We start from the raw sequence: 23,648 nt of genomic DNA, 5'->3' as shown, positions 1-23,648 counted from the left end.
GGCAAAGTTACACGAGAAAATGGAGTAGATTCTGCGCCGTTCACAGAAGAGGGTGTTTATGAGCAACTTGAAAAACTGAAGGTGAACAAAGCGATGGGACCAGACGGGATCCATCCCAGGATACTAAGTTTTGGTTATACCTGCTGCACGCCTAGGTCTAGGTCGGCCCACCTCCCGCCCAATGCTCGCCCCTTCCCCTCCTCTAAAAACGCCTCTTTTCTCTCTGTGCAGGGGAAAGGCCTAAGCTGTTTTAGATACGTCTAAAACCAGCTTTGATTATGGGTACTTGGACGATCAGGCTTTTTGATCGTCCAAGTGGCCATTTAGGCCACTTTTTAGACTTTTTAAAAAATTATTATGAGCCCCTGTGTGTGTATATATGTGTGCTCCAGAAGAAAAATGCAAATAACATAACAATTGGCTTTTATACTGCAGGACCATAAAGCTCTATGCGTTTACAAAAGAAAAAATTATTACAATTAAATGGAATAGCTTAGTTACTCAAAAATTTAGTAAACAAGTACATTTTTAAATGTCTTCTAAATTCTAAATAGGTACTGGAGGAAATAGTTAGAAGGTCTAAATCTTTACCCCAGAGTGCTGCCCGATAAGTTAGAAGACAATGATATATTTTTTTAAATTTGCATCCTTGAACAGATGGAAAAATGAAGTTTACATGCAGGTGTCTAGTGTGTTTATTATTATTGAAGGAGAATAGATTTGTAAAATAATTAGGAGTTAGTCCAAACATGAATTTATAACAAATACAGCCAAACTTAAACTTTACCCGAGCCTTCACCAGCAGCCAATGCAACTCTCGAAAAAAAGGCATAATATTATAATGCTTCTTCAACTTAAAAATAAATCTGACCGCTGCATTTTGGACAATTCGCATTCTCTGCAAGTTTCGCTGAATGTCTGCCAAGTATATGATGTTACAGTAATCCAGCTGACTGAGGACCAAAGACTGGACCAAAAGTCTGAATGATGAGGCATCAAAGTATGCCCTGATAGAGCAAAACCTCCATAGGGTATAAAAACCCTTCCTAATAAGGGAATCTACCTGGTTTCTCATGGTCAGACCTTGATCCAGAATTACACCCAGGATCGTAATGGTCAGATGAATTAGATAGATTGTCTTATCTATGGTCAAAGATGCAATTTTGATGTGGAGAAGTGAAGAAAAATATTGTTTTCTCTGAATTCAGTTTTAATCTAAATTCAGTCATCCATTGTTACATTAACCTAAGTACCTCTGCTACTATGTAAATGACTTGAGAAAGAGATCCGGAAAAAGGAATCATAATCGTTAGGTCATCCGCATGACTAAACAACTTTATTACTAAATGAGAGAGTCTGTTTCCCAACGATGACATATAGACATTAAAGAGTAGAGGAGACAGTGGTGATCCCTGAGGGATGCCGCATAAATTACTCCAACTACCTGAGAAGTTATCGTCAAAATGGACTTGATAGGTTCATTACTGTCATGGTATGATCAAATCTCTTTTATTTGGAGACAAACCCCCAAGAGAAGAAAATGTGATTAACCCTATTATTCAGAACTCAAGAGCACCTTCTAAATATTTCCGATTCCTCTCCTTTGACTCTTGATCCCGGTTCATCTCCTTTGACTCTTGACTTTGATCTTGATGCTCACTGTACTTACAGAGTTTTGGCAAAAATGGATTTTACCTGTGGGGATAGACAAAAAAAAACATACATGGATACTCCCAGAACCTAGGGATTTCTACATATTATTCTATTGTGAAAGTCTAAGAGGACTTAAATTGCTTTAAGATAAAGTAGTTAGACAGACATACTGACAGACTAGATACTGACCTAGGTTAGGTTACCAGGTTTGTAGCTGTCCACATGTTCGTTTTTTCTTATCTGAAGATACATTTTATATGATCTTAAAAGTTCATGGACTACAGCATCTTTTTCATTGGTCCTTTGAAGCCACCAGTTTTCTTCAGAACCAATATGGCTTCTAGAACTAATTTTTCTTGGTGATAGCTTTTAGGAGCAGGGGAGTATCCTTATTGTTAGAGTAGCAGTGTGAGAATCAAAGAAGTCAGAGCTTTTCTCATTGTTCTGTGTGATCCTGGGCAAGAGACTTCTTCTTCCCTTGCCTCAGGTAACATTTAAATTGTAAGCATACTTGGGAAGGGAAATCACTTATGTACCTGTTATTAACCTAGTTGGTTTATGAATAGGCCAATTAATGTTTTAGTTGGTGGACTATTGCAAAGCTATCTGGTCTGTTCTCTGAAACCAGACTATGCAGAATTCTGCACACATATAAAGGGCAGTTCTGCAACAGGACATCTATTGTACATGTTTAGGCCACTTTCATGTGCAAAATTACACAATACTAATACTCTCGGGTAAATGTACACTTAACACTTTTTAGTGCTAGCACAATGCCTAGACACTATTCTATAAGGACACACTTAAGTAAGCAAATAAGTGCAAGAGATTGGGCAATGAGAGGGCTTCCACCTACACTTAAAGCATACTGTAAGTTTTATGTGCCCTTGCTGCATTTACTCAACTACAGTAATACCAGATCTATGGCTAGTATGAGTCATGTCCGAATCCCTATGGCGGGCTCCGTCTCTGACAGTGTTCAAAGCCCAGTTAAAAGCTCACCTCTTTGAGAGTGCTTTCAACTCCTAATTCCTTTCACCTAGGGTTCTGCATTTCCAACCCTATGTGTTATGTCTATCTGTCCAAATTAGATTGTAAGCTCTTCTGAGCAGGGACTGTCTATAACTGTCAAAATGTGCAGTTCTGTGTATGCCTTTCAGCACTATATATGTGATAAGTAGTAGTATTACAGGTATGTTAATGCTAGATTATGGTAGTATTCTATAGCAGAATCCAGTCTCTTAGATGCAGTTCTCACTGCACACATTAGGACATGTTAAAGAAGACACCCACTTATAGAATTGCTTCCATATTGAATAGAACATCTCATTACAAGCACATCTGTTCTATATCATTTCCCTTGCAATGGCTTCCAGTCCGTTGGTGGCCAAAATTTATAATTTTAACATTAATTCACAAGGCACTATATCCAATGATGTCCCAATGTGCATATGCACAACATGATATTGTCCCCCATGTCTATAACAGCAGAGCAAGAATCTTTAGAGATTCATTCACATACTTTTAAAAAATATTATTTTTATTATAAATATACATAACAAAGTATATCAAGAAAATAAACATCCATCAGCAAATTACATCATCACTTCATAAACATCACCACTCAATTTCTAAAGTCCACATCATGGAGTTAGAGAGAAGCATAAAGGAAAAAGAAAATATTAAAAAATTATCCAAAAAACTAATATACATCCTACTGATTCTTACTATCTTTTTCATGATCCAAGACAAATTTCTACAGATGAGAAGAATCAAAAAAATATAAACTGTTTACCCTGAAAGTGTACGAGTAGAACATATCTACATGGAAAACAATAAGAATTTACTCCGATAGCCAGAACCCTGGGTTTCAGGGCCATGAATTGTTCTCTATGGGCTCCTTTTACTAAGGTACGCTAGCGTTTTTAGCGCACGCACAAGATTAGCACGCGCTAGCTGAAAAATTACCACCTGCTTAAAAGGAGGCGGTAGCGGCTAGCGCGCGTGGCATTTTAGCGTGCGCTAAGCGCGCGCTAAAACCGCTAGCGCATCTTTGTGATTTTTCTTTCTTTAATGAGGCTACTAGTAAAGTCGAACGAGAAGAAATAATATCTTGAGTATCTACTAGAAAGGTGGTAAGCTCTCCTGTTTCTAAGGCAAGACTAATATCTACTGACCCTTTAGATCAGTGTCTCTCAAACTATGTGCCTCAAGGGATTCCAGAATTTTTTTTAATTAAAAAAATTCCCTTCGTAAGTATACACTAGAATAGATGATATGTACATCATGTCCACAAGAGTCTGTAAATGTTATGAGCGTCTGTATGCGTAAGGATGTAGACAAGCATCATTCTTTGACATGATTGGTCCTTGAAAACTACCTGAGCAACATAGCAATCAAGGCTTTGTTGCCATTTGGATCTTCTTATCTTTGTGAACTTGGATTTTCAGCTCTGACATAAAAAAAAAAAAGAGAACGACTGCAGATGGTGGATGATGAAATGTGTGTTTGCTTGTTGACTATCAAGCTGTGTTTTTTGTTAATTTGCACTCAAAACAAGCACATCCATCGCATTGATTAGCAATTCTATTCTATCTACTTTAGTTTCACTGTTATTACAATTACCCATACAAACCTTAAACAACTTTAAATAAATAACTCTCAATTTGCTTTATACTTGGCTTTATACTTGAAATTTAAATTGAAAATCAATAAAAGATTTAAGTTTAAAATAACTCTCAATTTTATTTTTTGTTGGTATTGCAAATTTATAATTTCAACTAGTATTTAAGCCCATTACATTAACGGGTGCTAGAATAAATGTGTCTGTCTATCTTTATTTCTTTCTCTCTCTCTCCTTGGTCGCTGTCTGTCTTTTTTTCTGTCTCTCTCTCTCCTTGGTCGCTGTATGTCTTTCTTTATTTCTGCCTCTCTCCTTGACCGCTATGTCTGCTGTCTCTCTCCTTGGCCACTGTCTGTCTGTTTCTCGTGCCCCCTTCTCCCACCTGCCTGTCTTTCTGTATGTGTCTTTGTTTATGTCTGTCTATCTTCCTGCCCCATGCCTGTCTGTTTCTCGTGCCCTTTCTCCCACCTACCTGTCTTTCTGTGTGTGTGTCTTTGTTTCTGTCTGTCTATCTCCCTGCCCCCTGCCTGTCTGTTTCTCGTGCCCCTTCTTCCACCTACCTGTCTTTCTGTGTGTGTGTTTTTGTTTCTGTCTGTCTGTCTCCCTGCCCATTGCCTGTCTGTTTCTCGTGCCCCTTCTCCCACCTACCTGTCTTTCTGTGTGTGTGTCTTTATTTCTGTCTGTCTATCTCCCTGCCCCCCTGCCTGTCTTTTTTTTTCGTATCCCTTCTCCCACATACCTTTTTTTTAGAGTGCAAAGGGCAACCAGCGCACAGAAACCGCTACAGGCTCCAGCTGTAGGAAGTGCAGGAAAGTGCTGCACACGCTGAAAACCACCACACGCCGCTACTACCATGTCTCTGCTATGGATCACGGTGGTAGAAGTGTGCATGAGCGCTTAGGGTTTTATTATGATTGATTATAATGTGCTCGAGAAACCTTTGCTCCTTTAGTGTGCCAAAACTAAAAACGTTTGAGAGCTACTGACCTAGATGACACTGCGACTGCTAAAGGTAAGTACATTCATTGCCAGAGAATGTGGTGAAATTAGTTAACTTAGCGGGGTTTAAAAAAGGTTTGGATAATTTCCTAAAAGAGATGGCTTAGGGAAATCCACTTCTTATTCCTAGGATAAGCAGCATAGAATCTGTTTTGCTACTTGGGATCTAGCTAGATGCTTGGGACCTGGGTTGGCTTTGTTCTGTCCCAGTATGGCAATTCTTATGTTCTTAAATCTTACATTTCCTTGAAATATTTCCTAAGCAGAATTTCTGCAGAAAGTAAATGAGAGAGAGGAAAATTTAGAAAACGTAAATTATTAGCACGGAAATGATACTTTAATGGCTCTAATTTATGATGCACATTCAGACTATCCTTCACTGCTGAAGTATTGATAGTCTGAAGCTTCATCTCTTCATAGGCAGCTCTCAATTTGGTAACATCATCTTGCATCACAGAGAGGCTAGAAACAACATTCACGTGCTTTTTCAGTGACTGGTGCAGGATTTGTGATCCGTAGCACTTATTGCTACCTCTAGGAAACAAAAACATTTAAGTAGGCATTTGGAGCAGCCTGAGCATATGTTTGGAATTCTCTTAACCGAGGATTTGTGATCGATGGCCCATATTGCTACATTTAGGAAGCAACTTAAAACGTGTTTATCTAAGCAGGTATTTAGTACAGTGTGAGATATTTGCTTCTGTTTTTATGCTAACATTCCACTTTAACAGTATGTAATTTTAAGCTGTTATTTATTACTTGAATTACTTTTGCCAGTAGATATTAAAAGCAGGTGTCTAAAAAATATTTGTTTTTAATGTTTTGTATTTGTAGTTTTACATAGTTTGTTATGGCTTTATCTGTATTTTTATATGTGTGTGTGTATATATATATATATATTTTTTTTTATTTTTTTATTTTTTTTAAACTTACTTAGAACTGTAGATCAACTTTGTAAAATAATTACTCATTTAAATCTAAAAAGCAACGCCACTGGTTTGGCGTGACTGTTCTGTATGATTAGAGTGACCATGTAGCCCCACATTAAGGCAAATAGGCAGTGTCAATCTTGGTTTTGGCCCATTGCATACATGGAATTTAAGAAAACCAGGATTGTGACATAAAACCAGATCTGGCTACATGCTCCTTTTGCCGTGGAGCTGCATAATCATGCTCAGGCCAGACATTAGAGGAGTGCAAATAGGGCATTTTCCCTAGACCTCCATGCTACAGGGTTCTCTAGGGCCCAGCATGTTTAACACTAACCCTGGTTGTGCAACATATGAATCTCCTTTTCTCATAGCTAACCTTTACTTTTTGGACAGCTCAGTGCCTTCTTGGCTTTCACACATATACACACGTGGAGAGCAGCAGCCTTCCACATTTTTCGTTTGGAGGATTTTTTCGATTGGGTCCTGGTTAAAAGAAGGAACAGTATGGGTTTATTTGATTGGCATAGTTGTTAAGATGTCATGGTCATGAGACTAAACTAGTTGTAAGAGAAAAAAATATTTTTAGAATTATTTCTCTGGTTATGATCACAGTGACGGTTAGAGATCCCCCCCGAAAATAAACACCTGTGATTTTGAGTGAAAACTGAAAGCATGGACATTTCCTTTATGTAGTACTTGCAAGAAAATGTAAATTAAGTTTCACATTTCATCTACATCCTTCTCATGCTATATAAGCAGAGAAAGCATGCATAAATGTATGTATTTCTCAGTGCCTACTTTCTATTTTGGGGCTCCTTTTACAAAGCTGCAGTAGTGACTCCCACTGCAAACGCACTGAAGCTCATTCAAATCTTATGGGCTTCGGTTCATTTGCCATGGAAGAATCACTACCACAGCTTTGTAGAAGGGAGAGTGTGGCACAGTGGTTAAAGCTACAGCCTCAGCACCCTGGGGTTGTGGGTTCAAACCCATGCTGCTCTTTGTGACCCTGGGCAAGTCACTTAATCCCCCCATTGCCCCAAGTACATTAGATTGTGAGCCTGTTGGGACAGTCGGGGAAAAATGCTTGAGTAGCTGAATAAATTCATGTAAACCTTTCTGAGCTCTCCTGGGGGAACGGTATAGAAAAATGAATGAATAAATAAATATTAAAATGGACAAATAAGGACATAAAAGTTGCTTTACTGGAGTAGACCGATTTTCCATTCAAGCTCAGCATTCTGTTTCCAAAGGGGTCCAATCTAGAGAGCTGCACGGGAACGGGGACGACGGGAATCCCGCGGGACCCGCGGGCATCCCGCGGGTTCCCCCTTCGGGTCACGGGGATCCCGTGGGGACGCCCCTAGGGTCGCGGGGATCCCGTGGGGACACCCCCTAGGGTCGCGGGGATCCCATGGGGACGCCTCCGAGGGTCGCGGGGCTCCTGCGGGGCTGGATGTACTCAGTCGCGCGGCTCTTCTTCTCCCTACCTTCTCTGCTTGCAGCACAGAGCCGAACGGAAGTCTTCCCGACGTCAGCGCTGACATCGGAGGGGAGGGAGGGCTTAAACAAAGCTTAAACAAAGCCCTCCCTCCCTCTGACGTCAGTGCTGACGTCGGGAAGACTTCCGTTCGGCTCTGTGCTGCAGGCAGGGCAGGTAAGGAGAAGGAGAGTAGCCTCGCGGTTCGAGTGGCTACCAAGGGAGGGGGGCGGTCCGCCCCGCCCCGCCCCGGTTGCAGCACAGCCGGCCAGGTCCCCTTACTTTTGTGGCACTTCCCCGACCGACCGATAACAGCCCGGGTCCGACAATCCTCCCTGCCCTGTAGCCGCGAATCTAAATTACCTTCTTACAGCAGCTGTAAGAAGGTAATTTAGATTCGCGGTTAAGGGCAGGGAGGTTTGTCGGACCGGGGCTGTTGTCGGTCGGTCGGGGAAGTGCCACAAAAGTAAGGGGACCTGGCCGGCTGTGCTGCACCCGGGGCGGTAGAGAAGGAGGGGGGAGAAGGACGCTGAAAGGCCATGGTGAAGACAGGAGGGGGGGGAAGGACTCTGAAAGCACTTAAAGACAGAGGAGGGAGAAGGACGCTGAAAGCACATGGGGGAATACAAAGGGGTGGAGAAGGACGCTGAAAGGCCATGGGAAGGGCGGGGGGGAAGGACTCTGAAAGCACTTGTGGAAGACAGAGGGGGGAGAAGGATGCTGAAAGCACATGGGGAAGACAAAGGGGTGGAGAAGGACGCTGAAAGGCCATGGGGAAGACAGAGAGGGAGAAGGACGCTGAAAGGACATGGGGAAGATGGGGGGGAGAAGGACACTGAAAGGAAATGAGGAAGAGAGAGTAGGGAGAAGACGCTGGCAGGGAAGAAGACAGATGCCAGACTATGGGGGGAGTGGAGAGAAGAAGATGGGTGCCAGACCAATTTGGAAGGGGGAAGAAAGGGAGAGGCACAGTAACAGAGCAAATGGAAGATGCAGAAGGAAGAGAGACAGTGGATGGAAGGAATTGAATGAGAACATGAGGAAAGCAGAAACCAGGCAACAAAGGTAGGAAAAGAATTCTATTTCTTTTTTTTTTTTTTTTGCTTCAGGATAAAGTAGTATATTAGTTGTGTTGATAAAAATTTATAAACATTAGAGGCTGTGGTAGAAACCCGTTTACAAAGTATGTATTCTTCCCAATTAATATTTTCAAATTAATAAAGTCTTTTTGCTTATTTGTAAATGGGTTTCTACCAGAGCCTTTAATTCAGTAGCATAATTAAATGAAATAACTATTTCTGAAGTTTATAGGGACGGGCGGGGACGGAGGGGATTCCTTGCGGGGACGGGTGGGGACGGAGGGGATTCCTCGCGGGGACGGGTGGGGACGGAGGGATTCCTCACGGGGACGGGTGGGACTTTGGCGGGGACGGGTGGGATTTCTGTCCCCGCGCAACTCTCTAGTCCAATCCAGGTCACAAGCACTCAACAAGATCCCAAACAAGCAAAACAGATGTTATGCTGCTTATCCCAGAAACAAGCAGTGGATTTTCCCAAATCAATCTTAATAATAGATTATGGACGTTTAGGAAATTATCTAAACTTTTTTAAAACCCTGCTAAGCTAACTGATTTCACCATTTTATTTGGCAACAAATTCTAGAGTTTAATTTTATGTTGAGTGAAGAAATATTTTCTCCATTTTGTTTTAAATTTACTATTTAGTAGTTTCATTGTATGCCCCCTAGTCCTAGTATTTTTGGAAAGAGTAAACAAATGATTCATATCTACCCATTCCATTCATTATTTTATAGACCTCTACCATATGCCCCCTGAGCCATCTCTTTTCCAAGTTGAATCAAACATATTGGAAGTGAAGATATTGTATTTGTGTGACATTGCAAGTCTTCATGTTGACTTAAAATAATTGTAATATAATTTTTAGAGTAGAGGACTGCAGTGGTGAAATAGGCTAAGTTAGTAGGTGGAGAATCAGGAAAGTCAAGTTCAAATCCCATGGACATTCCTTGTCTTCTTGGTCAAGTCACTTAACCTTACTTTGCTTCAGGAACAAACTTCAGATTGTAATCCCTTTGGGACAGGAAAATAGCTACTGTACCTGTTTTTAATTGTAAATTGCTTTGAATTAATGATATTGCGATACATCAAAATTTTTATAAAACTTGAAACTTGAATATAATTTGACTCAAGCTACTTCTAGAATGGTGTGAACTAAATTTTCCCCAAATCAATAATTAAATTATTTTATCAGTATCTGATTAACTTGTTCATACTATTGTCTCTTCCCAGTATTGTTTGATTACTAGTAAACCTCTTCACTGCACAAAATCAATTATGCTATTCACAAGAAAGGCAGAAAAGCTGTGAGGGAAGTTCAATAAAAAGAGAAAAATCTTGTGTATATGTAAAGATATATCAGGTTCCTTTTACAAAGCTCCGGTAGAGGTTTCTACCGTGAGCCGGCAAGGTAAATGTTTGACGTTTATAGGAATTCTATGAGCATTGGAGCATTTACTTCGCTTTGTAAAAGCCAGCAATAGTTTTTATGGTCAAAGGGACCATCTCTTCTCTGTTTTCATATACATCGCTGCGTATGTCTACTTCTACTAATCATTTCTATAGCACTACTAGAGTTATTTTTTATTTATATTTATTGTTGTTTAACCCAATCAAGGTTAATTTTGCAGTTTTTCATTTATCTGCTTCCCATTTCTGATTTTTTTTTTAAAACTTTTAATTATTCTACTTCTATGTCTTTATGCATTTTCTTTCCAAGTTAACTTAACAAAATGTACTTATTTTTTCTTTTATTAGCTTTTTGTTTATAAATTTTACTTATATACTTCAAGAAATCTTGACAATGGAATTTTTCCAAGTTACATAAAAGCAGCAACAGGGGCTAAATGAAACAAATCATGTGGGGGAAAAAAACAAGCTCCCTCCCCCAACCCCCCCCCAAAAAAAAAAAAGTCCACCATATAGGAAATGCCGATAAATATATAAGAAAATGAAAAATAGTATATCATATTGGGAAGCAAATATTTGGGGTGTGCACAAGGCAAAACTTTGCTTAATTTTGGTTCATTTGGCCTTTTTCCTAATTTTTGGATTTAAGTTCATTTCACTCATTTGTTTAAACAAGATGTTATAATGCACATTAATTTTTTATTAACAAACACTAAGCAGCTTTGCGCTTTTTACAAAGCCGCGGTAGTGATGCTGCTGCTGTAAAGGCACCGAAGCCCATAGGAATTGAACGGGCTTCAGTGTGTTTGCCGCAGGAAAAGCGCTACTGTGACTTTTTAAAAGGGGCCTTTTATGTGCATTAATTGTTAGGTCCATTCATGTTAAATCAGTGTAGGGGCCCTTATATGACAAACATTAAGAAATGGGCTTAGTGCATTTTAACCTAGGATTTTCTTGCACACTAGGCCCATTTCTCGTGTAGCCCAGAAACGGGACATTTTTCTTTGTGAAGGTCCCATGCTAATTTTTTCATTATCGCACAAGCTCTGCAAGATATCTTCATGGGAGCGTTTAGCACCTCCTATTTATGAGGCGTTAAGTGCTGCCATGTTAGCTGTATGTTAACCAGTAAACATTTCCATGTCCATTTCCAGTGCCTTCCACACCCGCTGAGCGAGAGATTCTACATAAATCATTAATGTATAATTTACTGCACAATAGCAGGCAATCTACCTTAAAATGCCTTAATGCATTTGCATACTAGCCTGTTTTCACATATTAACCATACATTAAGGGGGGAATTCTATATTTAATTTTGAAAGGTAGGTGAAGACAAGATCCTCGCTGAGCCCCTATTCGATAAAGGGTGCAATACCTTTATAGAATACTGGCATAGCACACAGGTCACGCCTATTTTTTGGTGCCAGACTTATGGCTGATAGAAACACATATAAGTCCAGTGCCCCAAATTAGACACAGATTGGCGCTGTTCTATTACTTGGCATTTGAGAAGCCCCCAGACTGGCTCGCCTGCTCCAAAGGGCTTTAAACTAGGTGAGTTGGGGGAGGGTACCCACTCTCATCCTGGTGTGGTAAGTAACCATCCCGGTATGGTAAGTAACCACGCCACTACTGAGTCTGAGCCACTACAAGTACTTTCGTTGCAGACAGTTATGCAGGGGATAAGCTAACTCAAAAGGGACAAAATAACTCAAATGGGGAAATAAGGGACACACTAAATCAAACGGGAAAATCTCCACACAGACTGGGCAAACATGACGTATGGAAGGTTATGTACATTAATGCCCACAGTTTAGGCAATAAAATTCTGGAAATGAGAAGCGCCGACCTAAATGTGGTAGCAATATCTGAAACCTGGTTCTCGGATTCCCATTGATGGGATGTGGCTATACCAGGATATAATTTATTACGCCGAGACAGAGAAGGCAAAAACGGAGGAGGGGTAGCGCTATATATCAAGGAGGAAATCAAAGTTACCAGAATCACAGGTGTCAAGTATACAGGGGAGTCCCTCTGGGTGAACCTTGCCAGGGGAAGTGGCAAATGCCTGTATCTGGGCATTGTATATAGACCTCCTAAACAGCAGGACGACATAGACAAGGAATTAATTGAAGACATCGAGACCATCACTCTGCGTGGAGACACTACTGTTAGGGGACTTCAACATGCCAGATGTAAACTGGAACAAATTTTCAGCTATGACCAGCAGCAGCAGAAGGCTACTAACCCCTCTATAAGGGGAGCACGACTCAAACAAATGGTACTGGAGCTCACTAGGGATCAGGCAATTCTGGACCTGATACTTACCAATGGAGATAGTGTCATAGAAGTTTCAGTAGGTGAAGCGTTGGCCTCCAGCGACCACAACATGGTGTGGTTTCATCTCAGGAAAGGAACCACTAGGTCGAACACATCAACAAAGGTCCTTAACTTTAAGGACATTAACTTCAAGAGCATGGGAGATTTTGTCTATGAGGCGCTGCAAAACCAGGACACAACAGATAATGTGGAGGTAATGTGGTCAGCTCTGAAATCTACCCTACAGGAAGCAACCAATCTCTATGTAAAAGCCGTGAGCAAACGATGGAGAAATAACAAACCCCAGTGGTTCTCTGTGGAGATCTCAGAACTCGTAAAACAGAAGAGAAGAGCATTTGTATCCTACAAACAATCACAACGACTAAAAGTCAAAGAAGCCTATCTAGAGAAATCTAGAGCTGTCAAAACAGCGATCAGAAACGCCAAACTCCAGATGGAAGAAAAGTTAGCTATGAATATTAAAAAAGAGGATAAATCCCTTTTCAGGTATGTTAATGACAGAAAGAGGAATACAGATGGGATAGTGCGCCTAAGGAAACTCGACAGTACCTATGCAGAATCGGACTCTGATAAAGCCAAACTACTAAACAATTACTTTTGCTCAGTCTTTACCTGTGAGGTGCCGGAATCCGGTCCACAGCTGCAAAAAAGGGAAAGCTCAGATGACCCATTCAGGATTTTTGAATTTACTACCAGCAGCATCTACCAGGAATTATCAAGGCTCAAAGTGAACAAAGCCATGGGACCAGATCAGTTGCACCCCAGGGTGCTTAGGGAATTGAGAGACATCCTGGCAGAACCGTTAACTGCGCTCTTCAATCTTTCCCTGAGCACGGGAAAAGTTCCATTAGACTGGAAAACAGCTAATGTCATTCCGTTTCACAAAAAGGGATGCAGGTCAGAGACTGCAAATTTCAGGCCGGTAAGTCTTACATCAATAGTGTGTAAACTCATGGAAACGTTGATTAAATACAAATTAGATATGGTTCTGGATGATGAGAGGCTGAGGGATCCCCACCAGCATGGATTTACAAAGGGAAGGTCCTGCCAATCCAATCTAATCAGCTTCTTTGACTGGGTAACAAAAAAACTAGATAAGGGTAAGTCCCTGGATGTAGTGTATCTGGACTTCAGTAAGGCTTTTGATAGTGTCCCACACCATAGATTATTGAACAAGATGAGCTCTCTGGGACTAGGAGAAACATTAACTACATGGGTTAAAGACTGGCTCAGTGGCAGACTTCAAAGGGTGGTGGTAAATGGCACTCCCTCCGAAACGTTGGAGGTGTTCAGTGGAGTACTGTAGGGCTCGGTACTGGGTCCAATCCTATTTAATATCTTCGTAAGGGATCTACCTCAGGGACTTCAGGGTAAAATTGCATTATTTGCCAATGATGCTAAATTATGTAATGTAGTGGGCGGAGGTATTGTACCCGACAGTATGACACAGGACCTACTTTTACTGGAAAAATGGTCTACTATTTGGCAGCTGAGCTTTAATATCAAAGAAATGAAGAACCCCTACTACAAATTATCCAATTAATCATAAAGCATAAGAAGCATGAGTAGAATGCACAAACATTATTAAATAATGACCATTAAACTATCTTAATAAATAATAATTGTATAAAATTTTCATTTTATTCTCAATATTTTCAATTTTAATAATTAATGCCAAGAAGTGTAAAGTTATATACCTTGGTAACGGAAACCCTTGCAGAACCTACACTCTGAATGGTGAGACCTTAACTAGAACTGTTACAGAATGGGACCTGGGAGTAATCATTAGTGAAGATATGAAGGCTGCCAATCAAGTGGAGAAAGCTTCATCCAAGGCTAGACAAATACTGGGTTGCATCCGGAGAAGCTTCATCAGCTGAAAGCCCGAAGTGATAATGCCGCTTTACAGGTCCATGGTGAGACCACATCTGGAATATTGTGTTCAATTTTGGAGGCCACATTATCAAAAGGATGTGCTGAGAATAGAGTTGGTTCAGAGATTGGCCACTAGGATGGTCTCAGGAATCAAGGATCTCCCATATGAAGAACGTCTAGTTAGGTTGCAGCTATACTCTCTCAAAGATCTCAGAGAGAGTGGAGACATGTAGAGACATTCAAATATGTTACTGACCATATGGAGATGGAAGAAGACATCTTTTTCCTTACAGGACCTACGGCGACAAGAGGGCATCCGCTAAAAATTAGGGGTGGGAGATTTCATGGGGACATTAGAAAGCATTTCTTCACTGAAAGGGTGGTTGATCGTTGGAATGATCTTCCACTTCAGGTAGTAGAGGCCAACAACGTGCTCGCTTTTAAGAATAAATGGGATAAACATGTGGGTTCACTTTGAGGAAGTGCTTAGGGGGGTGGGTTATCCGAGTGGGCAGACTTGTTGGGCCATTGGCCCTTTTCTGCCGTCATACTCTATGTTTCTATTTGGGTTGTGCATGAGAAAAATTAGGCACCAAGTTATAGCATGCAGGGGAGATCACACAACTTAAATTAAACCCCAGTTAGCACTAATTAAGTGGCCAATTGATGCCCATTTCCTCATTAAGTTGAATTCCGACACACAATTTTAGGTGACTTATATAGAATCTGGAGGTAAGTGCCTAAAGCACTGTAGAACAAGAGGAGGTGATTGTAAAGTTTTCTGTAGGTGTACTAGTATATATTGTGCAAAATGATTTAATTATGTTCATATTAAATCAATATCCTAAGTAAGTTTCACTTACTATATTCACTGGATTTAATTAGCTTGTTCATACACTTGCCTTCTAACCAGTCAATTGGGTCATAAAGTTTTATCAGCACAGTGGTTGAAAAACGCCATAAACCTCTGCGTCAATTTGTGTACAAATGACTTCATAACTCAATGACTGCCAGTTGGCATTCCAGTAAGCCCAGAACCTATCTGAAAAGAGACAGAACACACTTTCAGCTTCTAAACCTGAATCTATTAAGACATTGATCGATACCAGAGAACACATTTGAGATGTGTAACCAGAGCGAAAGCCATGTTTGAAACCCCTGTGCTGTTGCTGGCTGCCAGCCATCTGTTAATATATTCAGCTTCTTTTCTAGTATTTCTTTTCCTCGGAATTCATTCTGAGCTTTGAGCTGGTGTACAGAGCTGTTCCCGGGGGATACTGGGGACCAGTATTCTTTACCTTCATTTTAAAACAAGAGGTTATCTTAAACAGCTGCTGAAGCATGCACACAGTACCTGTGCTAAATTATGCGTGCACATGCATGCAAAAAAGAGCATTTGATTTCAAAATATTCAGTTAGATCATGAATAATCTCATTATATCTATTCTGTCAGTTGCTAAATTTTACTTAGCTCCTGACTTTGCCTCTGAAATGCCCCTCTCCTGGCCACTTTTTAAATGGTTGGTTAATTCCAAAGTTCAGCATATTGTCTGATTTAAGTGCTGCTGGATATTGGCAGTTGGCCTGAATATTGACCCCATAGTTAAATCAGTTCATCAGAACTGAACCTTGTGTTTGTTTTCTTTTCCAGAGATCATTGATGACCTCACCAACTTGGTGGAAAACACAGATGACAAAATCCGCAGTCAGACCAGACGTGTGAAATTGGTGGATAAGAAGACAACGTCCTGTGGTAAGACTCCAATTTTTTTCTTGAAAAAAATAAAGGTTTAATATATTTTTTTTTTATTATGCATATGAAATATAAAGGCATGTTCAATAAAGTGCACTAAGCAATTATCACAGGCCGTAATAGCTGCTACCATGGCTAAAACAAGCCAGTATGCTAAAAATACTGCACTAACCAGTTAGTTTGGGTTAGAGTAGGGACTGGGAAGGTTATGGATGGAGATTGGGTGTGGACTACACAATGAAGTTAGCACATTGTAATTAGCACACCCTGCCATTTGTACAGTTAACGCCTCCAGAGGAGGCATTAAGTACATCCATAACAATTGTGATTGAACTTAAAGTATGGCTAGGACCTTTTTTAGTGCCTTTTCAGAGGTTTTGCTAGTTAGGTTTTGCTAGTTAGTACATAACTTTTGCACATTCATATTTGCTGTTAAGGCATGGTAACTGCAATAATCTCCCCAGCTTTAGGAAACAGACCCCACAGTGAACAAATGGAAAATGAAAAAATTCTGAATCGGGTAGGTTCTTTTTCCAGCAGTTTCAGCAGGTAGCTTAGATATGCCCTAGGTGCAGCCCATAAGAAAGTTCTTTGAGGCCAACTTCATGAACATCTTCCGGCAGCGGCAGTGTTCACAACTCGCTGCTCTTGGCTTCAGGGCTTTCTCTCTACCAGGTCTTCCCTCTACTTCCTGTTTCTATGAAGTCAGGACCCGGCAGAGAGGAAGACCCAAAGCCGACAAGAGCAGCAAGTTGTGAACGCTGTGCTGCTGATTGGGGAGGGGGTGACAGAGGGAGGGGAGCACAGAGGGAGAGAATTGCTGCACTCGACTGGGGAGAGGGAGGAAGAAGGAAGACCAGGGAAGGGAGGGAGAGATGCCAGGGCATGGAGGGAAGGGATGGAGACAGAGATGCCAGATCAAGGGGAAAAGGAAGGAGAAGAGATGGGAGGGGTGGAGAAAGAACAAAATGGAAAGAAAGTGAAGCTGAAATCATGTACAAAAGAGAGAAGGGGCACAGGGTAGACAGTTTATAGAAGGGACATAGAAAGACAGAAGATGCCATATGAAAGGGGGAGAGGGTGGACAGTGGATGGAAGGGGCAGATGCTGCATGGAAGGGAGAGGGCAGACACTGGATAGAAAGCCTTAGATTGGTTTAAATCTTATCTTAATAATCGTACTTCATCCGTGAGATTTAATAATGAAGATTCCACTACTTTTACCTCATCATTTGGAATCCCACAAGGATCCATTTTATCTCCATTATTATTTAATATTTTTCTATCGCCATTATTAGAAACTTATCAGGCTATAGGTTTTATTCCATTCTCCTATGCAGATGATATTCAACTAATCCATCCTTTAGATCCCGAAAGTGGCACAGACATCGCCTCCATAAACCAGAAACTAGAACAAATACATAACTGGTTGAATTCAAATAAATTAGCACTAAATATTAATAAGACAAAATCTATTCTATTTAAATGGAAAAAAGACATTTCTCTTACAAAACCGTTTCTTCTCAATAACATACCTATCAGTATGGAACCCTCAATTAAAATTCTCGGGGTAATACTTGATGATAACTTATCCTATCACAAACATGTTTCTTCTATCGTCAAAAATTGTTTCTTCAAACTACGTCAGATAAGAGCTATTGCCAAATTTCTCAATCCTTCCTCTTTAAAAATCCTAATACATTCATTCATCATCACAAAAATTGACTATTGTAATGCCCTATTTTTAAATATTACTCATAAAGAAAAAAGGAGACTCCAAATTGTCCAAAACACGGCTATAAAACTTATCTATAACGCCAAAAAATTCGATCATGTAACCCCATTGTTGATAGACGCGCATTGGTTACCAATTAACCATAGGATTTTGTACAAACTGATGTTTTTAATCTTTAAGACCTTAACATTTAGTGAACCGCAATTCATATCTAAATCGCTGATCCCATACAAACCCCAGCGATCTTTACGTTCATCCGAATTAAATTTACTATCTGTCCCTTCTTTAAAAATCATCGGAACGAGAAGAGCAGATATGTTCACTGTCGCAGGTCCACAATGGTGGAACTCCCTTCCCCAGTACATTAGAATAGAACAAGATATTTCAGCTTTTAAAAATTTCTTAAAAACTTATTTGTTTAAGGATGCTTATGACCTTTAAAAATTTAAAAATTATCTATTCTGTTTTAATTAATATTCACAAAGTGTGCTTTGAATTTGTTTACCCTACCTTTTGTTTTTCCCTTTTTTTCTTTGCCCTTGTTGTAACTTTACCTCCTTTCCTTTATTTCATGTTAGTTATTATTGGAATTTTATTTTACTATGTTTAAAGTTGCTTTATTTTATTATTATGTACATCGCCTAGAAAATTCGAAATAGGCGATTCATCAAGAGCTAAATAAACTTGAAACTTGAAACTTGAAAGAAAAGTAAAGAGAAGATGATTAAAGCAGAAACAACAAAAGTTAGAAAAATTATTTTTTTGTTGCTTTAAAATAAAATAGTACTGTATTGTAGTTTTATTGATAAATGTTTATAAACAGAAAATGGAAATAAGATAATCTTTTTATTGGACTTATTTTAATACATTTTTTTACTAACTTTCAGAGTCCAAATCCTCTTCCTCAGGTCAGGATAGGATACCGTAACAGTATACTGTACTGACCTGAAGAAGGAGGTTTTGACCTCTGAAAGCTAATTGAAAAATGGATTAGTCCAATAAAATGGTATGTTCTTATTTTCCATTTTTGTTTTATCTCTATTGTTAATTTGTGAAGTGGTGATTATGATTTGTCAGTTTTTTCAAATTTACATCTGTTATCTTTATAATTTGCAGAGTATTAGGAGCCATGTATCACTATTTTTTTTTTTTGTGGGGGGAGATGTTGCACTGCAGGGGGCGGAAGGGAGAGAGAAATGTTACACTGGGAGGGAGGAGAGATAACTCCAGGAAGGGAGAGATGTCAGATTCCAGAGAAGGATTATGGAAGAAGGGAGAGAAGGGAAGGAGGGGAGAGATAGATATGCCAGACTGGGGAAGGAGGGGAGAGAGAGATACCAGACTGCAGGAAGGAGAGGAGAGAGATGCCAGACTGTGGGAAGAGGGAAGGGATAGATAGAGATATTGGACCACAGGAAGGAGGAGGGAAGGAGAGAGATGTTGGTCCACAGGAAGGAGAGAGAGATGCCAGACCATAAGAAGGGGGGGCGAGGGAAGTCAGAGATGTCAGGCTAAAGGAGAGGGAGAAGGAGGGAGGAGATGATGCACAGAGATGGAGGGAAGGGGAGAGAGAGGGAGGAGATGGTGCACAGTGATGGATGTGGAAGGGAAGAAAGAAGAAATGCTTCTTATAGATAAATAGGAGAGAAGAAAGAGGGAAGAGATGGTACACATGGATAGATGGGAAGGGAAGATATGGAAAAGTACATAGATTTTGAGAAGAAAGCAGAAAAATGGAAGAAAATTGAACATTAAAAGTTGATGCCAAAGATGAAGGTGGGTCTTTTTTTCCATTTTGAAAGATGGATGTAGGGCAGAAAGTGAAGGAAAGAAAACCTGCAAATTTATTTATTTATTCAATTTTGTAGCCCATCCTCCCAAAGCCCAGAACAGGTTACAAAGTACATCCATAATAATCAAGACAGGACAGAGATGACATAATTTGCATAAATTACAATGACCTAGAAGAAGGAACATCCAGTGAGATCATCAAGTTTGCAGATGACACAAAGCTATGCTGGGCAATCAGATCGCAGAAGGATAGCGAGGAACTCCTGAGTGACTTGTGTCAGTTAGAGAAATGGGCGGAGAAATGGCAGATGAAGTTTAATGTGGAAAAGTGCAAAGCAATGCATTTAGGCAGAAAGAACAAGGAACATGAGTATAGAATGTCAGGTGCAACTCTTCATACAGGAGATCCCTAAGTCCTGAGACCATCCGGGTGGCCATTTGCTGGACCGACTCAAGCCTCAGCACATCTTTGTGGTAATGTGGCCTCCAGAATTGTACACAGTATTCCAGATGGAATATTCACTATGGATCTATATAATGGCATTATGACTTCGGGCTTACGGCTGATGAAACTCCTGCATATACAACCTATGATTTGTCTGGCCTTTGATGAAGCTTTCTCCACTTGATTAGCAGTCTTCATGTCCTCACTGATGATCACCCCTAAGTCTCGTTCTGCTACATTGAAATGTTGGTTTTGAGAATTTATATCTGTTGTCTATATTTTACTGTTCAGGAAGAAATTATTTCTTTTTTCTATTTCTCTGGTGTTGTACTTAACTGCGGCATCTTAGAGTTTCATTTCTGTATGTTAGTACTTTTAGTTTATGGCTGAAGTTGGATACCCATAGCTAGAGAGGTACTGAAAAGTTGTCGGTGACTTGATGTATAATTTGATTTCATTATGTTTGATATTCAGCCTTCAACAAACAAGTTGCATTAAAAAGATCACAAAAACAACAAAAATACAAAATGAATAAAATCAAACAATTATTCATAAATTAAAAAAAGCATAGATTTCTTCCATGTGTGTAACAATGTGTACATGAGAAATGTCTGGCCATTTTGCAGGCACCTCATTTTCAATGCTGATTGATTTTCTGTTTGTACTGTATGCCATCCAAAAGGATTTAATACATCCTGGAGCACATAAGTTTCCAAGTTTCTTTATTCTTTGATATACCGTTTATCTTTAAGAAATGAAAAGTTAAAAAAAATAAATAAATAAAAGAGGAGTGCATGGCAGACTGACATACTGGAACAAAAAAGGGAGGAGGAACTTGATAAGTTAATAAATACATTGAGATTGAAAATAAAAATAAAGGGGGGGGGGGAAAGTGAGGGAAGGGGTAAATAACAACGATATGGTAGGACTCACTTCAAAAGAAGCATTTTTTTTTTTTTTGGGGGGGGGGAAGTTTGTGAAGTCCATAAAGGAGCTACATGGATTCTATTTGGAAGAAATTAGGTTAGAGGTCGTAGGCATCTTTGAAAAGAAAAGTCTTAAGTTTGGACTTGAATTTGTCAAGAGAGTTTTCTAAACAGATATCCAATGGGAGGGCATTCCACAGAGGCAGTAACTGAGAAAATGATTTTACAGGTTGTGTCATAAAATAGTTCACGGATAGAAAGTATGGTAAGCAGATTTTGATTGTTGGAACAAAGAGTCGGGGAGGGAGCATATGGAATCAGAAGTTTGTCAATAAAAGCTGGTAAGTTCGAATGTTTGGTTTTGAATGTTAATAGAAGTATTTTGTAGGAAAGATGGTGAGTAATTGGTAGCCAGTGTGCTAATTTAACTGCAATATTTTCTAGGAGTTGAAACTGACGTATCTCTTTCTGTGCAACGCCCTGATACAGGGCGTTGCAGTAATCGATGTGGGAAATAACAAGAGAGTAGATCAGAATGTTAATAGAGGGGGGGGGTATAAAAGAGAGATGATGGAGCAAATGAGTTTTAATTTATAGAATCATTTCTGGGTAACCATGCTGATTTGTTGGTGAAAACTGAGGTCTTTATCGAGGATGATTACGAGAAGTTTGATTTTGGTATCTATTTGGAATTGGGCAAAAGTAAATGCAGATGGGCGGACATGTATTTTCTTCTAATGAGGTTGGAGATAGTACGCCCTTAAATTTAGAAATATTCAATGCGAGTGTGTTTTCAGGTCAGTCTGTCTATTGCTCTGATTTAGGATCAGGGTTTTATAGTCCTGAAAGTTTATATCTGAAAACTTGTTAGCCTAATAGAGGTATCGTAGAAACATAGAAATATGATGGCAGATAAAGGCCAAATGGCCCATCTAGTCTGTCCATCCACAGTAATCATTATCTCTTTCTCTCTCTGAGAGATCCCATGTGCCTATCCCAGGCCCTCTTGATAGAAACATTTCTAGTTAGTTACTGTAGTAGGCTTCATATAATGAAATTAATCTTATTTTTTGTGCAATAACATTCTATGGCCTTTCTCCTCGATTAGACAATGTGAAATTGAAGATCAAAAATCTGCTAAGCTTCCATGATGGAAATAAAAAGGTTAAGGGAATAAAACTTCCTTCAAATGTCTTATTTGAAATGTAGCAGCTGGATTTCAGGTATACTTGACTGGTGTTAAATCCTCAGCTAAGCTTTTCTAGGCTGGTTTTGATGCCTGCTATTCAGTTTCTCATTTGACAATAGAATTAAATTCTAAACCCCAAAAAAAGAAAAATGTGTGTTAACCTGATGTGGGTGGAGAGAATGACAAAGTGGATTAGAAAATCCCATCCTTTCCCCCACTTTTTGTTGTAATTCAAGGGTACAATCCAGTCCAGGTAGAGGTCATTAACAAGCTTATAGTATGACTGCCATGTGATTCTGTTCCAGATCCCATTCAGATGACTCTCTTTGGGTGGTCGTCTATAACATGCTCCAAAATTAAGATTAGAATGAAGAGACTGGGGACAGCCAGAGGCAGTGAACTAGTTGGGGGAAATGCAGCTTGACAAGAGCAAGGAAGCATAAACCAAGAAAATGTGTCAGTTTCTGATGGCCTCTGCTACTATTTTAGTAAGAATCAGACAGTGAAAATGATTGAATAAGCACAAGTTTGGCACGTCTGCTGGCAAGTTTCTTTTTTTTTTTTTTTTTTTTAAATAAATCTTTATTAATTTTCAAATGTTAACAGTGCCATACAATGAATTTAAACATAAACACTACACAGAACACACTTTAAATACACAAATAATTAAAACAATCATTTTCTCCCTCCCCCATAATTAATAGAAGAAGTACATATTTAATTTCAATAATATAGATAATTAAGTATAGCAAATAAAAATACATTCCCCTCCCCCCACCCACCTACCCACCCTGGATATGTAAGGAAGTCAAATAAAAGGAAAGGTACATGACAGTTATTGTGACTCAATAAATGCAGTCAATGGGCTCCACACCATTTCGAATGCATTACTATATCCCAAACAATCCGCGTACATTCTTTCATACTTGTAACTGGAACATAGGTTTGCCCACCAGAAAGTGTAATTCAGTCGATCATAACTCTTCCACTTACGTGTAACCATCTGGATGGCTATTCCCGTCATTATCAAGAAAAGCTGGCTTTTATGTCGATCCAAAGAAGATTTAATATGTAATAGAGTACCACAAATTATGGCTTCATAAGTCATTGGTATTGATGACCTAAGTACAACATTGATTTGTCCTCAAATTGACTTCCAAAAATTAAGTATCAATGGACAATAGAACAGATGATCCAATGTCCCTATATTAACATGACAATGCCAGCATCTATTAGACTTAGAACTGTCTATCGTTTGTAAATGAACTGGGGTCCAAAAAATCCTATGCAACAAGAAAAACCAAGTTTGTCTCATAGATGCTGACACTGTGCATTTTAACCTCTAAGTCCAAATTCGTGGCCATCGAGATGCAGAAATATACTGTTTTATTGCGATGCTCCAAATTTCAATCATCAAGTTTC

At 39.6% G+C, this 23,648-nt stretch overlaps 1 protein-coding gene across 4 annotated transcripts in view; it reads left to right on the top strand.

Annotated features, from left to right (window-relative positions):
* STX8 (syntaxin 8) overlaps positions 1 to 23,648 on the top strand; it is a 244,489-nt gene that overhangs the window by 156,833 nt on the left and 64,008 nt on the right. For 2 of the 4 annotated variants that reach the window (XM_033961946.1, XM_033961947.1), the window contains 2 exons: positions 16,040 to 16,141; positions 22,146 to 22,260. In XM_033961946.1, the coding sequence (XP_033817837.1) occupies positions 16,040 to 16,141; positions 22,146 to 22,246 (203 nt within the window). In that variant the 3' untranslated portion in view covers positions 22,247 to 22,260. The remainder of the gene's footprint in view (positions 1 to 16,039; positions 16,142 to 22,145; positions 22,261 to 23,648) is intronic. The other 2 variants (XM_033961948.1, XM_033961949.1) reach the window with 1 other exon arrangement.

The sequence above is a fragment of the Geotrypetes seraphini genome, chromosome 10 (genome assembly GCF_902459505.1).
Source record: "Geotrypetes seraphini chromosome 10, aGeoSer1.1, whole genome shotgun sequence".
Classification (NCBI taxonomy): Eukaryota; Metazoa; Chordata; class Amphibia; order Gymnophiona; family Dermophiidae; genus Geotrypetes; species Geotrypetes seraphini.
The sequence above is the reverse complement of the archived record's forward strand: the minus strand, read 5'-3'. Positions and strand labels throughout refer to the sequence as shown.